The sequence below is a fragment of the Protopterus annectens genome, chromosome 6.part0 (assembly GCF_019279795.1).
Source record: "Protopterus annectens isolate FY-2018-M chromosome 6.part0, PAN1.0, whole genome shotgun sequence".
Lineage (NCBI taxonomy): Eukaryota > Metazoa > Chordata > Ceratodontiformes > Protopteridae > Protopterus > Protopterus annectens.
The window spans coordinates 452,846,184-452,866,487 of NC_056737.1; the positions used below are offsets into that span (position 1 = coordinate 452,846,184).

Consider the following 20,304-nt stretch of genomic DNA (forward strand, 5'->3'; position numbering starts at 1 on the left):
TCAAAAGGTAAGAAACTTCCAGACAATAGTTTTACCAAAGCCAGCACCAAGTAAACGGAAGATGCTGAAAAGTAAGCATTAACTCCCAACTAAAACAATGAATTCAGAGGATAAAACTAAGCAATACTGCTTAAACATAACTGGAACATCATCAACAGTTAGACTAGAACACTGAGGGTGGGGGTGTAAAATGAGGGTACTGAAGAGAACCATATACAAAAAGCAAAATACTCAGAACATTAAAGAGAAATCTCCTTCCCATAACGCAGGGGGGACAAAGTTCTCACTGTACACCAGAAAACCAGTGTCCAATTAGCAGTGCTAGTACAGCAGCAGACAGGCCAGAGAGGATGAGAGTCAACAGGTGTTGCTGGTTCATCCAGTCGGTGGGAGGGCAGCTTTGGCCCTCCACTTGGGAGATATTAAGGGGAGTCTTGACTGTTGCACCAGTGAAGCACAAGCAGCCAAGTGGTGTACAGCACTTAGCAATCCAGGAAACAACCTAGAAACCAGTGTATGTGTGGAGGTAAGCATACCTTCCTGGGGTCAGGCGGCATCATTCTGGTGCTCAGGGAAGCCCCCAAAAGAAGCTCCAGGGCTAGGTATCTTCTTGGGACAATAAACCTTCCTTGTGCTAGTACCATCACCTCACTAAGACTCTGAATTTCATACAAGGCCAACACAAGGCGCAAACTGCCAGTAACCCATCACTATATCAGTAAAAAAAAAAAATGAAGTGTACTGTCACACTTTCCTTAGTAAATTTGACAGTGTTTGAGGCAAAGATATTTTTCACGATTAATTTCTTTCATTCATAAGCACCACTCCATGGAAATTTTCCTGAAATTGAAAATGCCTGACATCATGAGAGAGTCCAAAATCCCTCACTACCTACATTAGTGCATAAGCTACCGTAATAAGGGAGTCTAATATCCTACTGAGACAATTTATTAGCTATTTCTCACAGGTGAAACACCCGAAAATGTAACACATGCTCTATTAGTGACACCACAATGTAAATAAGTAGCTGTTCCTCTAAAGTAGTATGGTGCTTTTGGTTACCAAGAATGCTCTGCATGTGTATACAAATTGTCAATACCTAACTTTACATCATTTTGTGGATACAGCCATAAGAAAAAGCAGAATCACCAGCAAAACTAAAATAAAGTCATAACCTTTTTTTGTTTTCAAATCACTTGCTGCTTTAATATGAAGAATACATCCAGAAATAAAATCATCTATAAAACACAGATGTATCAAAAGTGCAACAAGGCACAAACGGCACTGTACTGCACTTCAAAATTTCCTGCTTAAAAAAACAGAGTGCGTCATATATTGATTTCCTGATATGATATTATTAATAAAATTCCTATAAAAAGAAAAGAAATCCTAGGCCATTCTGGGCCCTTCTTTGTAGATGTGCTCCATGTCCCATACTATCCAATCAGCAAAAAAGTAATCAGTGCTTACATTAATAATCCTCCATGCTGACAATCATAGACCCTATTTTATTACCTCTCATCTGAATCATGTCCATCCACATATACCTCTGACTCAAACTTCTCCTGCAGGAACCTATCCCAGCACTCCTTCCTTGCCTGAGCTAGGCTGCATAAGATGTCTCTGGACGTGACTTCTTCACACTGACCTCGAAGCCTTTTCAGTTTCCTTTCTAAAATTAAGAAAAAAGGGGAATGACAGTAATATCATCCTTTTAGATAAATGTCTGAAAACAAGTTATATTACAATCTTTTGTATGGAAGTTCACAATGCACATAAATGATCTGTTGTTCAGTGAGCTACAGCTGTTACATAAAAATTTAAAGTGACTCCTCATTCACTCTCGCACATGCATACACAGTATTTTAACTACACTAACAAACCACTTCCATTTTTTGAATACTGTTTCTTATTAAATTAATACAACTTAAAAAATAAAAGATATTTTACTATTTCAATGGATTTAGTGGAATTAATAAGCATGAAAGAGTGGCTGCAGGGTGATGCAGTAGCAAAAGCAAATACCCAAAGAAGCCTTTTACTGCAAAAACAATACAGGCAGATGTAGTCCATATGATTACAGTTACAGTATTGCTAATATGGGAAAGTTAAAGAATACCATACATCCAGCCAGTGTACCAAAGTCTGAATGCCTCATGACCTAGACATGATGGTACCCAAGGGATGTATGGAACACAGGAAAATGTGACTGCTGTAAGTAGATACCTTATAAAGACATGCATTCCAAGTGTCTTTTTGTTTTGGTCATAATCACATCATCAGAGATTTACAATCTTCAATCCCTAAAACCATTAGGAGAAATTTAGCTTCCCTTAAACTTTACATAGAAAGCCAGAAACTCCATGAGCTTGCACAAGGTAGGCTGGCTTCTGACTACTCCCTGGAGGTACCTCAGGAGCCATGTAAGAAACTATGCCCAAATCTTTGGAAGTTTCGATTGTCTGATCAGAAAGAAGTCTCTGTTGTGGTGCATGTGTCCTCAGAAAGCCCAGTTTATGGTTGCTGATCCAATGAAGGCTAGCAAGCTACAGCCTGATGGCACCTCGCAAGTGACTGATCCGATGGCTGAAGAGCTAGGATAAGGAATGTTTGCTGCTTATATCTGATGGCATTCCACAGATCTTCATCCAAATTGTTGACCCTGGCACCCTTACTGATGTAAGTCAGTGAAGTCTGACCCTTCTCCCTTAGTTTCTGCCAATGCCCTAAAACTAAACATACTGCTACTACTCCCTAGATTTTTCCTGCTCTTATACCTTTAACATCTCCATGTTTCTTTTCCTACACAACTCCTTCACCTCATGAGAGGGAAAGAAAATGTGTAAGAGAACTTGGATTCTGAGGCAAAATCTCTTGCTTATACCTCTCAAATCCACCCCCCCCCCCCAAAGGATTTGAATCAGAGGATAAGGACATGCTATACCACGATTCCTCTCTTAGAGGAAATATCCTTTGGGGACACTAATTTAAAGATTTCAAGGGAAAACAAGCTTCAGAGATAAAAGCAATACAGATGGGCATGAAAACTTAACAGAACAGCTGATCTTCAAATGTTTACTGCTGCAGTACCCTAAGCTATATGCATTACAACTCATTAAGCTTTGGAAGCTGGTCAGCTGTTATATTTTTCAGGGCACCATTATGTACCCAAACCATTAGCTCAAGCTGAGCTGAGCAAAATAAAGACAGGTTTGGGGGCCAAGCTCTTCACAGCCTTCATACCACTGACAGAGAGAGACTAAGCCTTGACAGGACATTGCTAAGGGAAACAAAAATAGATGTCAACACCCTGGCATAAAAACACACCAAACACAAGGGAGATAAATGGCAGGAGCAACTACAGCAGCAGTGATCATTTGTATATCTGTTTTGGCAAGTGCTTAAACAATTATATTATACTTGTCACAGTGATCACTGCTGCAGCAGCCTAAACTGTGGGGGTAGATTATGTTAGCTTATATCATCTGGGAGGTGGAAGAAGGGTCCAGGAGCCATTGAAGTATGGTCCTTACAAAGCCTGATCTAGACTTAGAGAAAGAATCAAGCTTGTATTCTAGAAGCAGCAACTTGATCCTTTGTACATACATTTGTATGTACAAAGGATCAAGTTGCTGCTTCTAGAATACTTCTGCAGTCCAACCCTTTCTAAAAACCACAGATAAAGCCAAGGCCCTGGTAGAGTAATCCTTGACCCTGCCTGGAATAGTTTTGCTGGGTTTACATTCATTTAGTCGCGTACACATTGCTCAATCATGCAGTACACAGAGTTTCATCAGCAAATTTCATAATGCCGAACAGTCGAAATGTCGTAAAAATCACCAAATTCGACATTTCCGACTGCTCTACCACCTAAATAAGCTCTACAATGGGTCAAAAAGGGGGCGATATTTTGTGATTAGCAACAAGTGCGATTGCTTTTTTGAGGTTCTGCCACACTGCTTTCGGCAATAACCCGATCGACCATCCACCGGCCAATCAAATGCATGCATACCATTTTGCTGTGGTGAGAAAAACAAAAGGTAACAGTCTTGAGAGAACCATTTGGCAATATTTATTTGATGCAAGTTGCCCCGTCTTACTACCTTCACAAGAAATGAACAACTGATCTGAAGATCTGAAAGATTTTGTTCTGTCAAGACAGTACCCAAACTGCCATAGATATCCAAGGTACAGAGTATCCTCTCTCCCTTACTTTTGGGTACAGGAAAGAAAACAAGGAGATTTGTACTCTGGCTAAAAGGAAACTAATATCACTTTTGGCACAAAAGAGGGATTACTTCAAACAGAAAGCCCCTTTCTGTGGAAAAAGAGATAGAAATGACTCACTATAAGAGCTTGCAGCAGTTAGTAAAACAGTTTTCCATGTTAAGAACATCAAGTCAGCCTGATGAGCTGGTTCAAATGGAGCAAGTATTAGCTCTCTAACACAAAATTAAAATCCCAAGGAGGCCAATGGTTTTTGTGGAGATCGATCTCTTATACAACACCCCTTTCAAAAATATTTTCACATGAGAATGCACTGAAAGATGGGGATCCATGGCAGACATGCTGAAATGACTGATAAATTAACCTTTGAGGAATAAGAAGGGACACAAGACTGTAACTCAAATATTGTAAAAACTAAAAATGTATGTACTTACCATAATAATGCACCTGGTTTTGTCCATTTTCATTCTCTCTCTCAACCGATAGGTCTCGGATCTGAACTCAGATCCAGCTCGGCTACTTTTACAGATCCAAATCTAGAACTTCTGACTTACCCATAATGCCCCACTAACCTAATGTACCTTAGATCGAGTTTGTTGCCCCCTGTAATGATGTTTTTTTTACGTCATACAGAATCAATAGAGAAGAACCAGCAAAGATAATACTGGAGCTCAAACAAGGAACAATAGGTTCCCAAGAAAAATCCCTTAGGTGTTCACCTTAAAGGAAGTGAAGGGGATTAGGAGGAAGAATGAAAGTGGGCAACATACATGCATTGTTATGGTGAGTACATAACTTTTGCATCTGATTATGTCATTTTCATTCGTTCCGCAACTGATGGGATAGTGTCCCCAGTTGTATTAACCTTATATGGTCCTTATGGAAGGATATTTCAGAGTACTGCAGAACTAAAAGCAGCTCTTTTCCTAGAAATCAAATCCAATTTGTAATAAGAATTAAAGGTATGAGAAATGGACCAAGTGGCAGCTGCACAAATGTCATCTATTAAAGTTCTTGACCAAAAAATGGAAGGGATCACCAAAGACCTCGTTAAATGTGCTCTTGACAGTTTAGACAAAGACAAAACTCTCTGTTTATAGACAAAGGATATGCTGTCAGTCAATCTTTTGGCTAAAGTCACTTTGGAAACTGTCATGCCCAATTTGTTTTGAGGCAAGGATACAAACAATTGGTCAGATTTTTTGAAATCTTTGGTTCAATATAGATAAAAATGAAGTTGCTTCTGTACATCAAAAAAGATGCAGGATGTATTCTCCTTTACTAGAAAGTTTTGGAAAGAAAAACAGGAGGTTAATGACCTGATTAATATTTGACTCAGAAGCCACCTTAGGTAAAAAGGATGGGCTGTTATGTAAAGACACACTATCCTTATGAAAAATCAAGTATGCAGATTTGAAGAAAGGGCCTGCCGTTTGGATACTCATCTAGCTGACATAATGGCAACTAGGAAAAATGGCTTTCAGGACAAAAACTTTAGATCTGACTTTGCAGAAGGTTCAAACAGACTGAGTCAGACTTTGAAGTCAGATAGTTAAGTCCCATGGATGAGTAGGATCCCTGACTGGGGGCCCAAGTTAAAAAAAAAAAAAAAAGAAAAATAAATTGTCTTACCACAACGTTCCATCTGTGTTGTAGATCTTTTGTTCATTCATTACAGATAGAACCTCGGAACCAATACGGCTGTTTTCCAGCTCGCGCAAGCTAAATACTCTCAGCTAAGAACCTACCCACAATGCCCCTCTCCTAGGTACTCCAGATCGAGTTTGCCCACCCTAGATAGAAGATGTAGTAATAGGAAAAAAGGTAGGAGGCTCTAAGAACTCCTGGATAGGGTATCTGCTCAAAGTCCACCAGGAATCCAGGTAGGGGGAAGGAGGGCGGGAAGTACTGACGGAACAAAAGATCTACAACACAGATGGAACGTTATGGTCAGACACAACTTCTTTACCTGATGTAAATCTTTTGTTCATACATTACAGATGGGACAGAGTCCCCAGCTACTTGAGTCCTGGGTGTCCCTAAGGAAGGATATTCCTGAGCACCACAGAACCAAAAGACGCTCGTACCCTGGAGGCCAAATCCAATTTGTAATAAGATATGAAGGTATGGGGTCTTGCCCAAGTGGCTGCTGCTCATATATCATCCATAGAGGCTCTGAAATGAAAAGCTACAGAAGTAGCTATAGATCTGGTAGAATGAGCCTTTATTCTGGAAAGTAAGGGTAGCATATTCTGTTGGTAGATAAAGGTAATGATGTTTCTAAGCCAAGAGAATAAAGTCACTTTGGAAACAGGTTTACCCAATCTGGGTCCTGCAAAGGCCACAAACAATTGGTTTGTTTTCCTGAAAGATTTAGTCCTGTCCAAATAACAACGAAGCTGCTGGTGCACATAAAGGGTGTGCAAAAGGTACTCCCCTCTATTAGAATGCCTTGGGAAGAAAACCGGCAAGTCAATAGACAGGTTAAAAAGCCAGAAATTACCTTGGGCAAGAAAGAAGGGTCAGTACGAAGGGACACCCTATCCGTGTGGAATATCAAGTAAGGACTCTTGACACACAAAGCCTGCAGCTCAGATACTCTTCTCACTGAGGTGAGTGCTACTAGAAGTATGGTTTTCCATGACAAAAATTTCAAATCACATGAAATCAAAGGGCTTGACGGGAGAGCCTGTGAGAGAATGAAGCAACAGAGTCAAGTCCCAGGGTTCTAAGGGAGGCTTAAACAGAGGTTTAACATGCAATACTCCCTTCAAAAAGGTCTTGCATAGGCGGTGTGACATAACTGAAGAATTATCAAGAGCATTATGAAAATTGGTGACAGCTGCTAAATGTACAGTGATTATTGAAGCTGAGGCTCCTGCATGTAGAAGAGTAGTCAGGTATTGTAGAATATTCTGAATAGGCCTAAAGAAAGGGTATAAGTTCTGGTCTTTGGCCCAAATAGAGAACCTAGTCCATTTACTAGAATAAACCTTTCTAGTGGAAGGTGTGTGTGAGGCCAGAAGAATTTCATGAACAGGAGACGGGATGTCAGGCAGCCTAGCAATCACTGGAAGTGGAGAAACCAAGCTGTGAGCATGAGACTGTGTAGGTTGGGATGAATCAATCCCTGAGGATGGGATAATAGGTCCTGGGAATGATACATGATCCATGGGCTGTGAATCAGATGAGGCCATAGAAACGGGAACCAGACTTGACGTGGTCAGTAGGGAGCAATGAGGATCACTTTGTTTTTCAACCTCTGAGCTTTCTGGAGAAATTTTGGAATGAGGGGAAAAGGCATACAGAAGACCCGGGGGTCAATTGTGCATTGGAGCGTCCCTCGGTGGTTCCCCCTGAGAGGGATCAAGGCAAAATAGCTCCTGCATTTGCAGTTCAAAGGGGAAGCAAACAGGTCACAGCAAGGCTTGCCCAAAGTTGGAAGATCCGATCTGCTACTACAGGGTTGAGGGACCACTCATGAGGCATCAAAATGTTCCTGCTCAGATTGTCTGCAATAAGGTGGGAACTCCCAGGAATGTGCGTTGATATAAGAAAGCAACTGGAAGCTATTGCCCAGTGCCAAATCCTCATGGCTTCCCGACACAAGGCATAAGATCTGGTTCTGCCTTGTTTGTTGATATACCAGACAACTGACATGTTGTCTGACTGAATTGGAATGGTCCCCGAGGGTAGGGATGCATGGAACGCTTGCAACGCTAAGAGAACTGCCCTCGGTTCCAGGACATTTATGTGCAAGTTGGCCTCGATGGGGGTCCAGGTACCTTGGACAGTCTTTCCCTGAAAATGCACCCACCCCCACCCTAACAGTGAAGTATCCATGGTCACCATGGCCATGGGTTGGGGAAGACAGAACGGTCAACACCAAAGATTCTTTTGTGGCTCCATCCACCATAGCATTTCTTCCTTGCAACAGTTTGCAAGGCGTATCATGTGGTTGAGTGGGTGGGTTAACAATGACCATTGTGCGGAAAGGAGCCACTGCAGGATTTTCATGTGCAATCTCACCAATGGTACTAAAGTAATGGCAGCTGCCATGGAGCCCCACAGTTGCAGTACAAGACGTGCTTTCACAAACATGTGAGGAAGGTGGTCTTGAATTTGGTGTCTTATTTTCAAAAGCCTGTGAGGGGGGAGAGAAGCTTGACAGGATGTTGGGTTGAAGACCGCTCCAATAAATTCCAGTGTCTTCATTGGGGACATCTGAGATTTGTCTTTGATTGTAACCCCCAAGCACAGAGCGAGACCTTGAGTGTAAGAGAAGCTGCGGACTAGGAGATTCCTGGTCAGGGCAGTAAAGAGCCAGTCTTCTAGATAGGGAAACACCAGGAATCCTTGTAGTCAAAGATGGGCTACCACAACTGCCATACATTTGAACACTCGGTGGGGGAGGGGGGTGTCAAGAGACCGAATGGCAGTGCCCAGAATTGGTAGTGATTGGCTCCCAGCCGGAAGCGGAGAAACCTCCGTGAGCAGTGATCCATCTTTATGTGGTACTATGCATCTTGTAGGTCTATAGAGCACATTAAATTGTCCCTCCCTAGGAAGGGAAGAATGGACTGTACTGTGAATATCTGGAATTTTTGAGGCTTGATAAATTTGTTCAGTAGGCGGAGATCTAGGATTGGTCTCCGGTCTCCAGTCCCCTATCTTTTTGGCACTAAAAAGAACCCCGAGTAAAACCCGGATCCTGTCTGTTCTGGTGGGACTGGTTGGATGACTCTTTTTCTTAGTAGTTTTTCTATTTCTAAGGCTGCTAATTCCCTCTGATTTGGTGGTACATCGGGGATTTGTTTGATGGGTCTGGGAGAGTTGTCGAATGATATTTGGTAGCCTCTGGATATTATTCTCTGCACCCAAACATCAGTAGGAATAAGATGTCAGGCTGGTAGATGCAGAGAAAAATTACCCCCGACTGCTTCCAGAAGAAAGCAATGGGGCTACTGCTCAGGAGCATTGGTAGGGTCTGTCGGAGAAAGAATCTCTGGCTCCCTGGTTACGCGGACCCCCTCTACCCTGAAAGGGCGTCTTCCATACGAGTTGCCCCCTCTGCCCCGGGGGGATTGTTCACCACGAGTGTCACGAAAGGATTCTTGGGATTTCTTGAACCATATCTTTCCTCCCTTCTGGTTCCTGGAGTAGGACCTTTGAGGGTTGGGAAAGTGTATGCCCGCAGCAGACAAGGTCTTTCCATCTTTCTCACTACGTGCATGTGTGTCTCATACCTTAGGTCCAAAAGTGCAGATTTAGGGGAGGTTTCTGGGTACTGGTGTCCCAGGTGCTGGCTGTGAGCCTTCGGAATGAAGGGCCCTTTCCATCACCTGTACAGCAGGCCCACTCGAGCCCACCTCCAGTTGAGGGGTTCCAAGAGAACTGGAAGCCATCGGAGTCATGGACATAGACAGTGTCAATGAGAAAATAGGTGCATTGATGAAGAAAGATTTAAAGGGGTCCACGAAGTCACACAATCTCATCCAAGCATTATGTCTCATGACAACACCAGATGCAGCAGCTCAAGCTGCCCCCTCTGTGGTGTGAGATACGCATCGAGGAGTTTGACATGGATTCAAGGGTAGCTAGCTGTGAGACTACAGTGTCACGTACCTCATCAGGCAGTACCCCCACGAAAGAGGAAGACATTTCAGAAATTAGGTCTCTCTGGAGTCGAGAGAAGTGTGTCAGATAATTCAGCGACTGAATGGAGAAGGTCGCTGACGCATAGGTCTGTTTCCCTAATCTGTCCATGGTCCGGGACTCCCTGTTTGGAGGATGGACAATGGAACTATCTTCTGCCAGTTCCCTCTTGGTGGCCACCTCCACGACCATAGAATCACCTGTCAGCTGCTTGGACCAATGGGGCTGGTCTTCAGTTGTAGATAAAATTTTATCCGGCCTCCAAAGGACAGGTTCTATATTGTCCGGGGGCCTTCCAGGCACGCTGCACAATTAGTTTAATAAGATCATCTGCTGGTGGGGACATGCCAGGAAGTACATGGCCGGACACGGAAGGCCTGCAGAAACACTGATTCCTCAGAAGAAGGGTTAGAGGACTTCCATTCCCCCCACTGCCTGAGGATTTCGAGAATGTCTACGAATGAAACGTCATCTGGGGAGAGCGTGGGGATCCTTCTCCCTCATCACAATCAGTGTCTTCTGTGATAGATTCCTCTGAGAAGTCAAGGTGCTTCCTCTTGCACCATTTCTTCTGGGGTGGCTCCCCAGTGGGATCTTCTGAGGAGGACTCCGGAGAAGGGGTTCCATTTACAGGGGGCTCTTGTGATTCCCGTGCCCAGGGACCCAACCTAGCGGGTTGGGAGAGGAGCATTCTAGGGGAGGTTTCTGATAATGGTGTCCTAGGTGCTGGCTGTGAGCCTTCGGAATGAAGGGCCCTTTCCATCACCTGTACAGCAGGCCCACTCGAGCCCACCTCCAGTTGAGGGGTTCCAAGAGAACTGGAAGCCATCAGAGCCATGGACATAGACAGTGCCAATGAGAAAATAGGCGCCAGATTAGGTACCAAGGTACAGACAATCCAGGCACTGCTCTGAGAAAGCATCGGCTACAATAGAGCCGATGCAGCAAGGGTGGTCAGTGCCAACAGGGGAGAGACTGCTGTCGGAGCAGAGACAGTATATACCAAAGTGGACATCGGTACCAGGAACAGGGAGGATGCTGGAGGAGGATACGCAGGGGAAGATGAGATAAAGGATTCCGAGCCAGGGGAGACGGAAGGTCTAGCTGGAATGGGCAAATCCCCTAGCTGCCAGAAGCTGATCCACAACCCGCAACTAGGTCTAATTCAGAAAAATTCCTAGTTGATCTAAAGGAGGCTGATGAAGGGGAATCAGGTCTTTCTAGAAAGGGACTAAACCTCTGCCCCAAGAAAGGGTCGTAAGTTGGAAAATATCCTGTCCTTGGCAGGTATTCTAATTTTGGAGCCGATGGAGCTGAAGAAACTGCCGGCACCATTGCCGGGGATGGTGCCAAGGCATGTACAGTCATCGGAGTCCATGGAGCCAAAAAAGCTGTCGGCACCGTGGGTGGGGATGGTGCCAAGGTATGTACAGTCATCAGAGCCCATGGAGCCGAGGAGACTGTGGGAACTAAGGATGGCACCGAAGTCAGTAGTGCCATGGTTGGAATCAAAATAGGAATGAATACCAGGGTCGGCACTAAGGGAGAGGACACAGATCCTGGTGCTGAGGACGTCTGCGCCGAGGGCGCTGGCAAAGCAAGGAGCTGACTCGGTTCAGTAATGGATGGGGATGCAGGAACGGAGTGACTCTGTTTTTCCTTATTTTTTTGGTTTTAGGAGGGGGTGAGACCTCTGACCCAGACAGAGCCTCCGAGAAAGGTGTCTTGAGTAAACCTTTTAAAATAAGTTTATTCTGATGTTCTGCTAGTGTTCGATAACTAAAACTAACATAAATGTCACAATTAGCTTTAATATGATCCACTCCCAAAGAGTAGATACAGCGGACATGTGTATCTGAGCTAGGCATCTTACGTCCACACTTGTCTCACTTTAAAACTCAACTTAGCTTCGTCTAACATGGTAAGGAAAACTATGCTATCCTATAGAAAGAATAAGATAAAATTATATATGTATATATATATATAATCTATATATATCTCTATATCTATCTATATCTATCTATCCATATCTATATATATATATATATATATATATATATATATATATATATATATATATAAAATAGTAATAATAATAAAAATCTTTACAATATAAAGATAAAATAATAAAATACCAGTGATGTTAGTTAAGGAATACCACTAGTAAAAAGGGAAGGCCTGTCAAAGACAGGAGAGAGGGACAGTAACAAAAAGGGTAAAAAATTAAATTACCAAGGAAAAGGGTAGGAAATAGGCCAAGGTTATAGGCGACAGTGAAAAAAAGACTACGACTAAAAATTTAGTAATTTAGAAGAAAAAAGTCATAAAATCAACAATTTACTACTTAGCTTTGAGAGAGATGGCCAACATGTCTGACTAGGAATGCGGCAAACGAAATCTGGAGTATCTAGGAGAGGGGCATTGAAGAGTTTTTGGCTTGCGCGAGCTGGAAAACAGCCGTATCGGTTCAGAGGACGGAACCGAGGTCCTATCTGTAATGTATGAACAAAAGATTTACAACATCAGATGGTGACTTTCAGAAAGGTTTTGCATAACTTACAAGAAACCAAAGCAGCATAATTTTCGCTGGAATGAAAACTGTAAATGGCAGCCAGCTGCACTTATAGTAGAGGAACACCCCCCCCCCCCTTGAAGAGGGAGGATATAAAATCTGGGACTGCACAGACTGCAGCAAAAAAGGACACAAATCTCCCTATAGGGCCCAAATAGAAAACCTCTTCCTAGTAGAAGCCTTTTAAGAGGACAAAAGAATATGGAGGACCAGAGGAAAGTCTGGGATGTCTAGCCATCACTACAACTGTAGAAACCAAAGGCCTGTTATATCTGGATGAGATACCCCCATCAGATGAGAGGCATAGGGTCTGGACTGCAGTCCAGTATCCAGGGTGGATACAGAAGATGCAGCCACAGGAAGAAAATTTGACAATGCTGAAAAGGTGCAAGGAGGATAACCATGCTCTTCAACCAGTAATCTGTTGAAACTTGGGGAGTAGATGTAATGGGGGGAGAAGAGACTGGAGGACCAATTGTGAACTACAGCATCTCTCAGTGGCTCCCCCAGAAATGGGATAAGGGCAAACAACCTACTGTGCTAGTTGCTGAGGGAGGGATGAAGAGAGATCGCAACATGGCTTGTTTCTTTAGAGTAGAAAACCGGATCCCAATGGCAGACAAGATCTTCCCATCTTGCTCACTTCTGGAGAGAGTTTCTTTTATTTGAAGTAAAAAAAACAAGTACCAAACCAACATGGCTAGGCAAATTCATGATGGAGAATTCTCTCCAACACTTTATAACTGAGACACCGCTCATGATGTATCAGAATAGATGTACTTAGTTTGCCTGCAAGCACACTGGCTTTCCCCAGTAAGTGCAATACGATGAGAAAGCAACCGAAGAGATTGCCCATTGCTACACTTTCATCGCTTTGTGACAAAGAGGATAAGATTGATGTACCAGACCACAGACATACTGTCTGAATGGACTGCAATCATTCTGGAGAGGAGAGCATCTTAAAGGCCTGCAACACTAGAAGGATGGCTCTCATCTCAAGGACACTGATATGCAAACTGGCTTCTTTAGAGGACCATGTACCCTGGACTGTCCTTCTCAAGAAATGCCCCACCCCCACTCTAAATGGGAGGAGTCAGTGGTTGCAATGGCTACAGGTAGAGGTAAAACAAATGGACGGCCTTGAGAAAATTCATTTCAACAGATCCACCAAAGGAGGTGCTCTATTCAAACTTGTGTAATCCTGACTAGTGTACAAGGGCTGCTGAAGAACAAACCACTGAACTGACCGATTTCACTGTGCAAGCCGCATATGAAATCTGGCCAGTGGAACTAGAGTTTTCACTGCTGCCATGGACCTTAAGGCTTGCAAGAGTCGTCGTGCTGGAGAAGAATGAAAAATCACTTCCCTTATCTGGGACTCTTGTTGGAAGAGATGCCATCCAACTGTGTCTGGACGAGCACCTATGAACTCCAGGTTCTGTGCCGGACTTGGTGTAGTTGACTGTGATGCCCAGATGGTTACAACTAGAGCATATAGTTCCTTGCTTGTAATAGTAGATTCCTGATCGGAGCAGTCACGAACCAGTAATCTAGATATGGAAACAACCAGAATCCTAGCAATCTTAGATGATCTGCTACCACTGACATGCATTTGGTCAACACCCTTGGGGCTGTGGTGAGGCCAAATGAGAGCCCGCTGAACTGGTAAGGACCATGTCCCAGCTGGAAGTGCAGTTTTCTAGAGTGCCTGTTCATTTTGATGTGACAGTATGCATCCTGAAGTTCTAAGCACATCTAACTGACCTTTCACAACTGGGGCAAAATGGACTGAACCGTGACCATCTAGAACTTTCAGTAGTTCATATACTGGTTTAATTTGCTAAGATGTAAAGTAGGTCTAAAGTCCCTTGTCTTTCTTGGCAGGAAAATCTTGATCCTATCTTGTCTGGGAGAACTTCCTGGATGAGACTTTTTTCTAGCGGTTTTCTTATTTCCAAGGTTGCTTCCTCCCTCTGATTGGGTGACACATCAGGGATTTTCTTCATTTTTATGGGAGGACTTTGTAAAAAGAATATGAAATAACTTTGGATATGATCCTCTACACCAAATATCTGTTGTGATGGACACCCAGATTTCAAGGTGCAGAGACAAGTATCCCCAACTGTCTCCAGAAACAAAAAACAGCCAGGCAACCTTTCCGGAGTGCTGGTAGGGTTTATCCAAGGAAGAATCCCTGATCCTGTGTGCCTCCTCTGCTGCAAGGGTGGTATCTTATGTTCGAGTTCCCCTCCTCTACCTCTGGGGAATCATCTCATAGTGAGTCTTGGAAAGGACCTTGGGACATACAAAACCATATTTTTCTACCTCCTTGCTGATTACGTGAAAAGGGTTTCTGAAGAGTAGAAAACCGGATCCCAATGGCAGACAAGATCTTCCCATCTTGCTCACTTCTGGAGAGAGTTTCTGTTATTTGAAGTAAAAAAAACAAGTACCAAACCAACATGGCTAGGCAAATTCACAATAACACTATCGCTTCTTCAGACTAATCTAACACCATCACTTCTTCAGATTAATCTGAAGTGATAGTGTTATCGTGAAAGCACTACTTTTATCACTTTCTTTTATGTTCAATAGATAAGAGTTTTTGCCTAGCCATGTTGGTTCTGTACTTGTTTTTTACTTCAAGTTTACACAGTTTTCTTGTACCGCACCTTTCACCTGTTCCTCTGTATTTTTTACTTTTTGTAGAGTTTCTTTTTATCTCTGGGCCAAAGAGAGATGATCCATCAAAAGAAGCATTGATGAGCAAAGACTTGAAGTCTCCATAAAATAGCACAAGCGCATCAAGGCATGTCTTCTGATGGCTTTGCCCAAAACTGCTGCCCTTGGAGGTATCCTCTGCAGCATGAAGAATTAGCTTCATGGATGCATTAGACATTGACTAATGGGTAGCCAGTGGTGTAGGAATCTTATTACGGTCCTCCGCAGACATGGACCGCAGGGTGAAAGTCGCTAAGTTGTAAACACTCTTTCTAAATCTGTCTATAACCCTAGACTCCCTGTTAGGGGAATGGGACAGATGAGCTCTGCTCTATGAGCTCTTAGTGGCTGCTGCCACAACCATGGAATCTACTGGGATCCCCTTGCTCCAGCGTGTTCTCTGCTTTGGGAGGGGGGAGGGGGCTGAAAGTCTATCCAATCGTTTAGGGATAGGCTCCACAGTATTCGGCTCCTTCCATACATAGTAAGAGAAAAGGTCCATCAGGTCATCAGCTGGAAGGGTCATCCAAGAAGTAGCTGGACCAGACCCAAAAGCCTCCAGGAATACCTACTTCTCCTGGGAAGGAGGGTTGGAAGACCATCCACCTTTCTGCTTTAGAAGTTGCAGTATTTCTCTATAGGAAACATCCTCAGGTGAGATCTGGGGGATCCTTCCCCTCTTCGAAGTCAGTATCTTCTGAGAGAGATTCCTGACAGGAATCCAAAGGTCTCATTTTACATGTACTCTTCCTAGGGACCTCATCAGTGGGATGGTCTGACGAGGTACTGGAAGTGATACTGATGTCCCAAGGGAGTGACTGGAGGTTAGTTTGAGTAGGTTGTCCAAGTGGGATAGAAGTGAGAGGCTCAGAGCTTTTATCTGATGGTAGAACAGAAATAGAATCCAAAAGGAGGCACGGATGTCCTCTTTTCTAGGCACAGAGAAAGCCCTCTCCACTACCACAAAGGCAGAGTGCTAGGAGAAACAGAAGCTGGCAGCACGAGAGCCAAAGACTACTGTAACAACAAGCACTGAATCCCTCCAGACCCCTTCACAAGGAGGAAGTTGGACCCAAACTGTCCAGCAGCAAAGCACATGGAGGCAAGGACAGGTCCAATGGGTTCTTAGTCAACCCCAACCCCCCTGAGCATTCAGCTCCAAGAGTTCTCCTGCTCAGAAAGTATTGGAGCTGAGCAACTCAAGAACATGGCCGTAGTCTAAGAATGACCTGGCTTTGGATCGGAGGGCTTCAAAACCACAGGACAGATCAGAGGAGATATCAGCTGAGAGCCAGTGGAGGGAAGGCTCAGAGGCCAATAGGCTAAGAAGCCAGGATTAGACCCATTTGGATCTGAGCTCTGAAGAACTTCCTCATCATCCTATCCACCTCAACCTCGGACAAACTCCTAGAGTAGCTGGCAGATGGTGGCCTAGAATGTCTCCTCAGAGTGTCTTGGAGAAAAGGCGAGTGGAGTGAAGGAGAGAGAGTCTCCAGTGAGAACCATGGTGACCAAATCAGAGGCAATCTTGGATTAAAGGAGGTAGGATAAGAGGGTGTATGATCAGATTTTTTTTTAATTTTCAGGAGGCTTGGAGGTCACAGAAATGCTGGTGAATGATCTGGAGACCTCCTCTTAGGGTCCTTATCCTTTGGAGTTGACTCAGGCTTCCTTTTTTGGACCTCTTGGTGGGGGTTTGAGCCCCAGTAGCTAAAGAACATGAAGTAGAGAGAAGACCTTTTAGCAATAGTTAATTTCTCTGGTTACAAACAGCCCTGCAATTAAAAACTTGCAAAGATAGTGCAATTAGAATCTAAATGGGCAGTGCCCAAACAGTGAACACAATCCCTGTGGAGAATCTTATGCCCACAGGAAGTGCACTTTCTTTTTTAAAACCAGTTGATTTATCTACCATTTAAGAAGAGATAAAGGAGAGAAAGGTGTTCAAAATAACTACAACAAAAGATTTTTTTTTTAAACTTACAGGAGAGGACATACCAACAATGGCAAAAAGAAATACCCTCTAGAGAGTAGGAAAAGGGCAATAAAAGAAAAGAGAGAGGAGTGCAAACAATGGTACACAGAGTACCCAAGCTACAAAAGGGTAAGAAACAGAACCATCTGACGAACTAAACCAATACCTGCACAGAAAGTGGGGAGGGGGGGTGAAAGTTAAAGGTAGTCCAAAAGAAGAAAGCTTACAAAAAACACCTAAAAGCTCGAGAGAAGGCGATCCATGTCTGAAAGATATGATGGCAAATGAGATCGGAGGTAGATTAGGTTAGTACGGCATTATGGGTAAGGAAGGAGCTCAAAAGTTGGATCCGTTAATCTAGTAGAAAGTGACAGACCAGTATGCAAGAACAGATCCAAGACCCATCAGTTGAGGAACAAATGAAAATTACATCAGATTCAGAGAAACACTAGCCCTGAATGGGTGCTAATTACGTTGGCACCAACTACAAAACATTTTCCATTTACTAATATATGACTTTTTGATAGCAGGCTTTCTTAGCCTCCATTAGTATTGTGCTCCATGTCATCAGTAAATGGGTGCCTAAAATAAATTAAGCCCCTATCATCTAGCCAGTCAGTTGAAGTTTTATCAAACACCTCTGTTCTTGTCCAAGTTGATTCATTCCTTGAGGGAGCTTGTGTAAATTGCCCATTTTCCAAAAGAAGAGAGAGAACCAGATGCTTGGGGACAGAAAGAAGCCATCACAATGAACTTGGGGGATTCTTTGGGATCTTCATAAGCACCCTAGATATTAGTGGAAAGGGTGGAAAAGCTTACAGAACATTCCTGACCAAGGAAAAGAAAAGGCATCTGTCTTCTAGGCCTTCTTGCATGGAGTCCTGGAGCATAATCTTGCCTTGACTGTTCAGAGAGAAAGCAAACAGGTCTGCTTGAACTCTCCACAGATGGTGTCCATTCGTGAGGGATCTGTTCACCCTGTTCAGCTCGTCTGCCATATAATTATGTTCTGGCAAAATGTAGCATGCCTGTATAGTGAGATTATGTTGTAAAGTTCTATCCTAAACTAATGCAGCTAGTGAGTATAAGGGTACCCAGTAAAAGGGTAAGACCTGCCCCCCCCCCTTGCCTGTTAATGTAACACGTGACTGTGGTATTGTCTGTAACTTAAGAGTTTCAGGGGAACAGGTATCCTTATCCTTTGCAGCAGACTCAGGCTTCCCTTTTTTGGAGGTCTTGGAGGGTACTGGAGTCCTAGTAGCCAAAGAAGATAGTCCTAGTAGCCAAAGAAGATGAAGCAGAGAGAAGGAGGACGTCCTAGTCAGATACCTTGCATGTTTATCCCTCTTTTGATAATACTCCCCAAGCAAAGCCCAAAGCCTATGTAGTCAATGACTGCTTTGGAATGGAGTGGGGACTTGGATTTACAGATACTTGCTGTCTCCTTCAAATGAATTGTCTTCTAACTAACAGCAGAACTGGAATTTGAAAAGATAAGGGGTGTTCATGCTGGGACCAAAAAGACTTCAGATATCATTGTAACTTTCTCATGTTGGTATAGTGGGTTAAAGTGTCTACCTTACAGACACAAGGTGCAGGGTTTGATCTTTACCTTTGAAAGGGAAACTGGCTAGGTTTAAAATGGCCCAAGTGCAGTTAGCCTAGAAGTTGCCTATGTGGAGTCTTGCATTATCACAAGACCCAAAATCCTGAGTATTCCCTTGCAGAGACAGAAGTCTGAGTGGAAAACCCTTTAAATGTAGTTACAGATCTAATTTTTTCCTGTAGAAGAAAACGTTTCTGAACTGACATATGTAGTAGACATTCCAAGAATACAATCCTGTGTGGTGACAACATTCAAACATCTTTTTTGACATATTGGAATCCTAGCTTGTGTGTGCGCGTGTAAGAAAGTCATCTAAATATGGAAAAATGTGTATAACCTGTAGCCCGCAATAAGCTATAACAGGAGACAGACACTGAGAACACACTTGGTACAGTAGACACTCCAAAGGGTAAAGCACAAAACTGAATGTGATCCAGGCAAACAAAACCTTAAGAAAAGCCTTGCTGTTCCACCCTACCAAAACTCAGTATGTTACCTTTTCCATATCCTCAGGTAATAGGACTCTCATCACCCCAGTACCAGAAGCTAAGTTACTTGGATTCACCATTGACCAACAACTAAAGTACAACAAACACATATCCCTCACTGTTGCCAAAGTCCACAGAAAGCTAGGGACCCTATATCGCTGCAAACGATACCAAACTTCAAAAGCTAGAATGACCACAGCCAGAACCCACCTGCTAGCAACTATCTTATGTGCATGTCCAGTACTGACAAGCCTAAATAAAACTGACCTTAAACTCTCCACATGCTATAATAAAATCGCCAGATTTGCTGCCAACACCAGATCACGGTCCCACCACTGCCGATCCCTGAACAAACTGCACTGGTTAGAATTCCCAAATTTACTACAATACCACCAACTCAACCTGGCACACCAAATACTATACTATCCTCCAAAAGAAACCCTGCTCTGTCTGACCTCTTAACCTTCTATAACCCTAACAGGCAGTTACGATCTACCAACAAAGCCCTTCTAGAAAGTGTCCAATGTATAAATAGCTCGGGCAGCTCTCTCGTCACCAATGAAGTTGCAAAAAACTGGAATATCCTGCCTCTTGACCTCAGACTTCAAACATGTACAACCACCTTCAAAACCCAATTAAAAATCATACCTACACACCAATCATTTATGTACCTGCAAAGGACCTCCCTGAACTCCCAATCTGCTAATGGAGGTATTTGCAGGAGGACCTCTCTGTAATCCCATTCTGCTTATGGAGAGTCCAATCAAACATTCTACTGTATTTTATCCTCTCTCTTTTTACATTTTGTAAATATTGTTTACATGCTTACAGTATACTACAGTGCTACTTGACTATAGAGTAGTACACTTATTATTGTATATAATTCCTCTGTATTAACCTTTTATATTTGTATTTGTAACCTGTGTTATTGCTATTTACATTCTGTATTTTCTTCTGGGGCTTTTCCCCACAGGACTCCACTGAAAACAGACACCAGCTGTCCAGTTGGACCATCCTGGTAAACAAATGTTTAAATAAGTAAAGAACAGAGATGTGATAA

At 43.2% G+C, this 20,304-nt stretch overlaps 1 protein-coding gene across 1 annotated transcript in view; it reads right to left on the reverse strand.

The window, feature by feature from the left end:
- Window positions 1–20,304, reverse strand: part of CCDC32 (coiled-coil domain containing 32) — a 348,543-nt gene that overhangs the window by 294,775 nt on the left and 33,464 nt on the right. Inside the window, exon 3 of the mRNA XM_044074182.1 lies at window positions 1,516–1,672. Coding sequence (XP_043930117.1) covers window positions 1,516–1,672 — 157 coding nt within the window. The remainder of the gene's footprint in view (window positions 1–1,515; window positions 1,673–20,304) is intronic.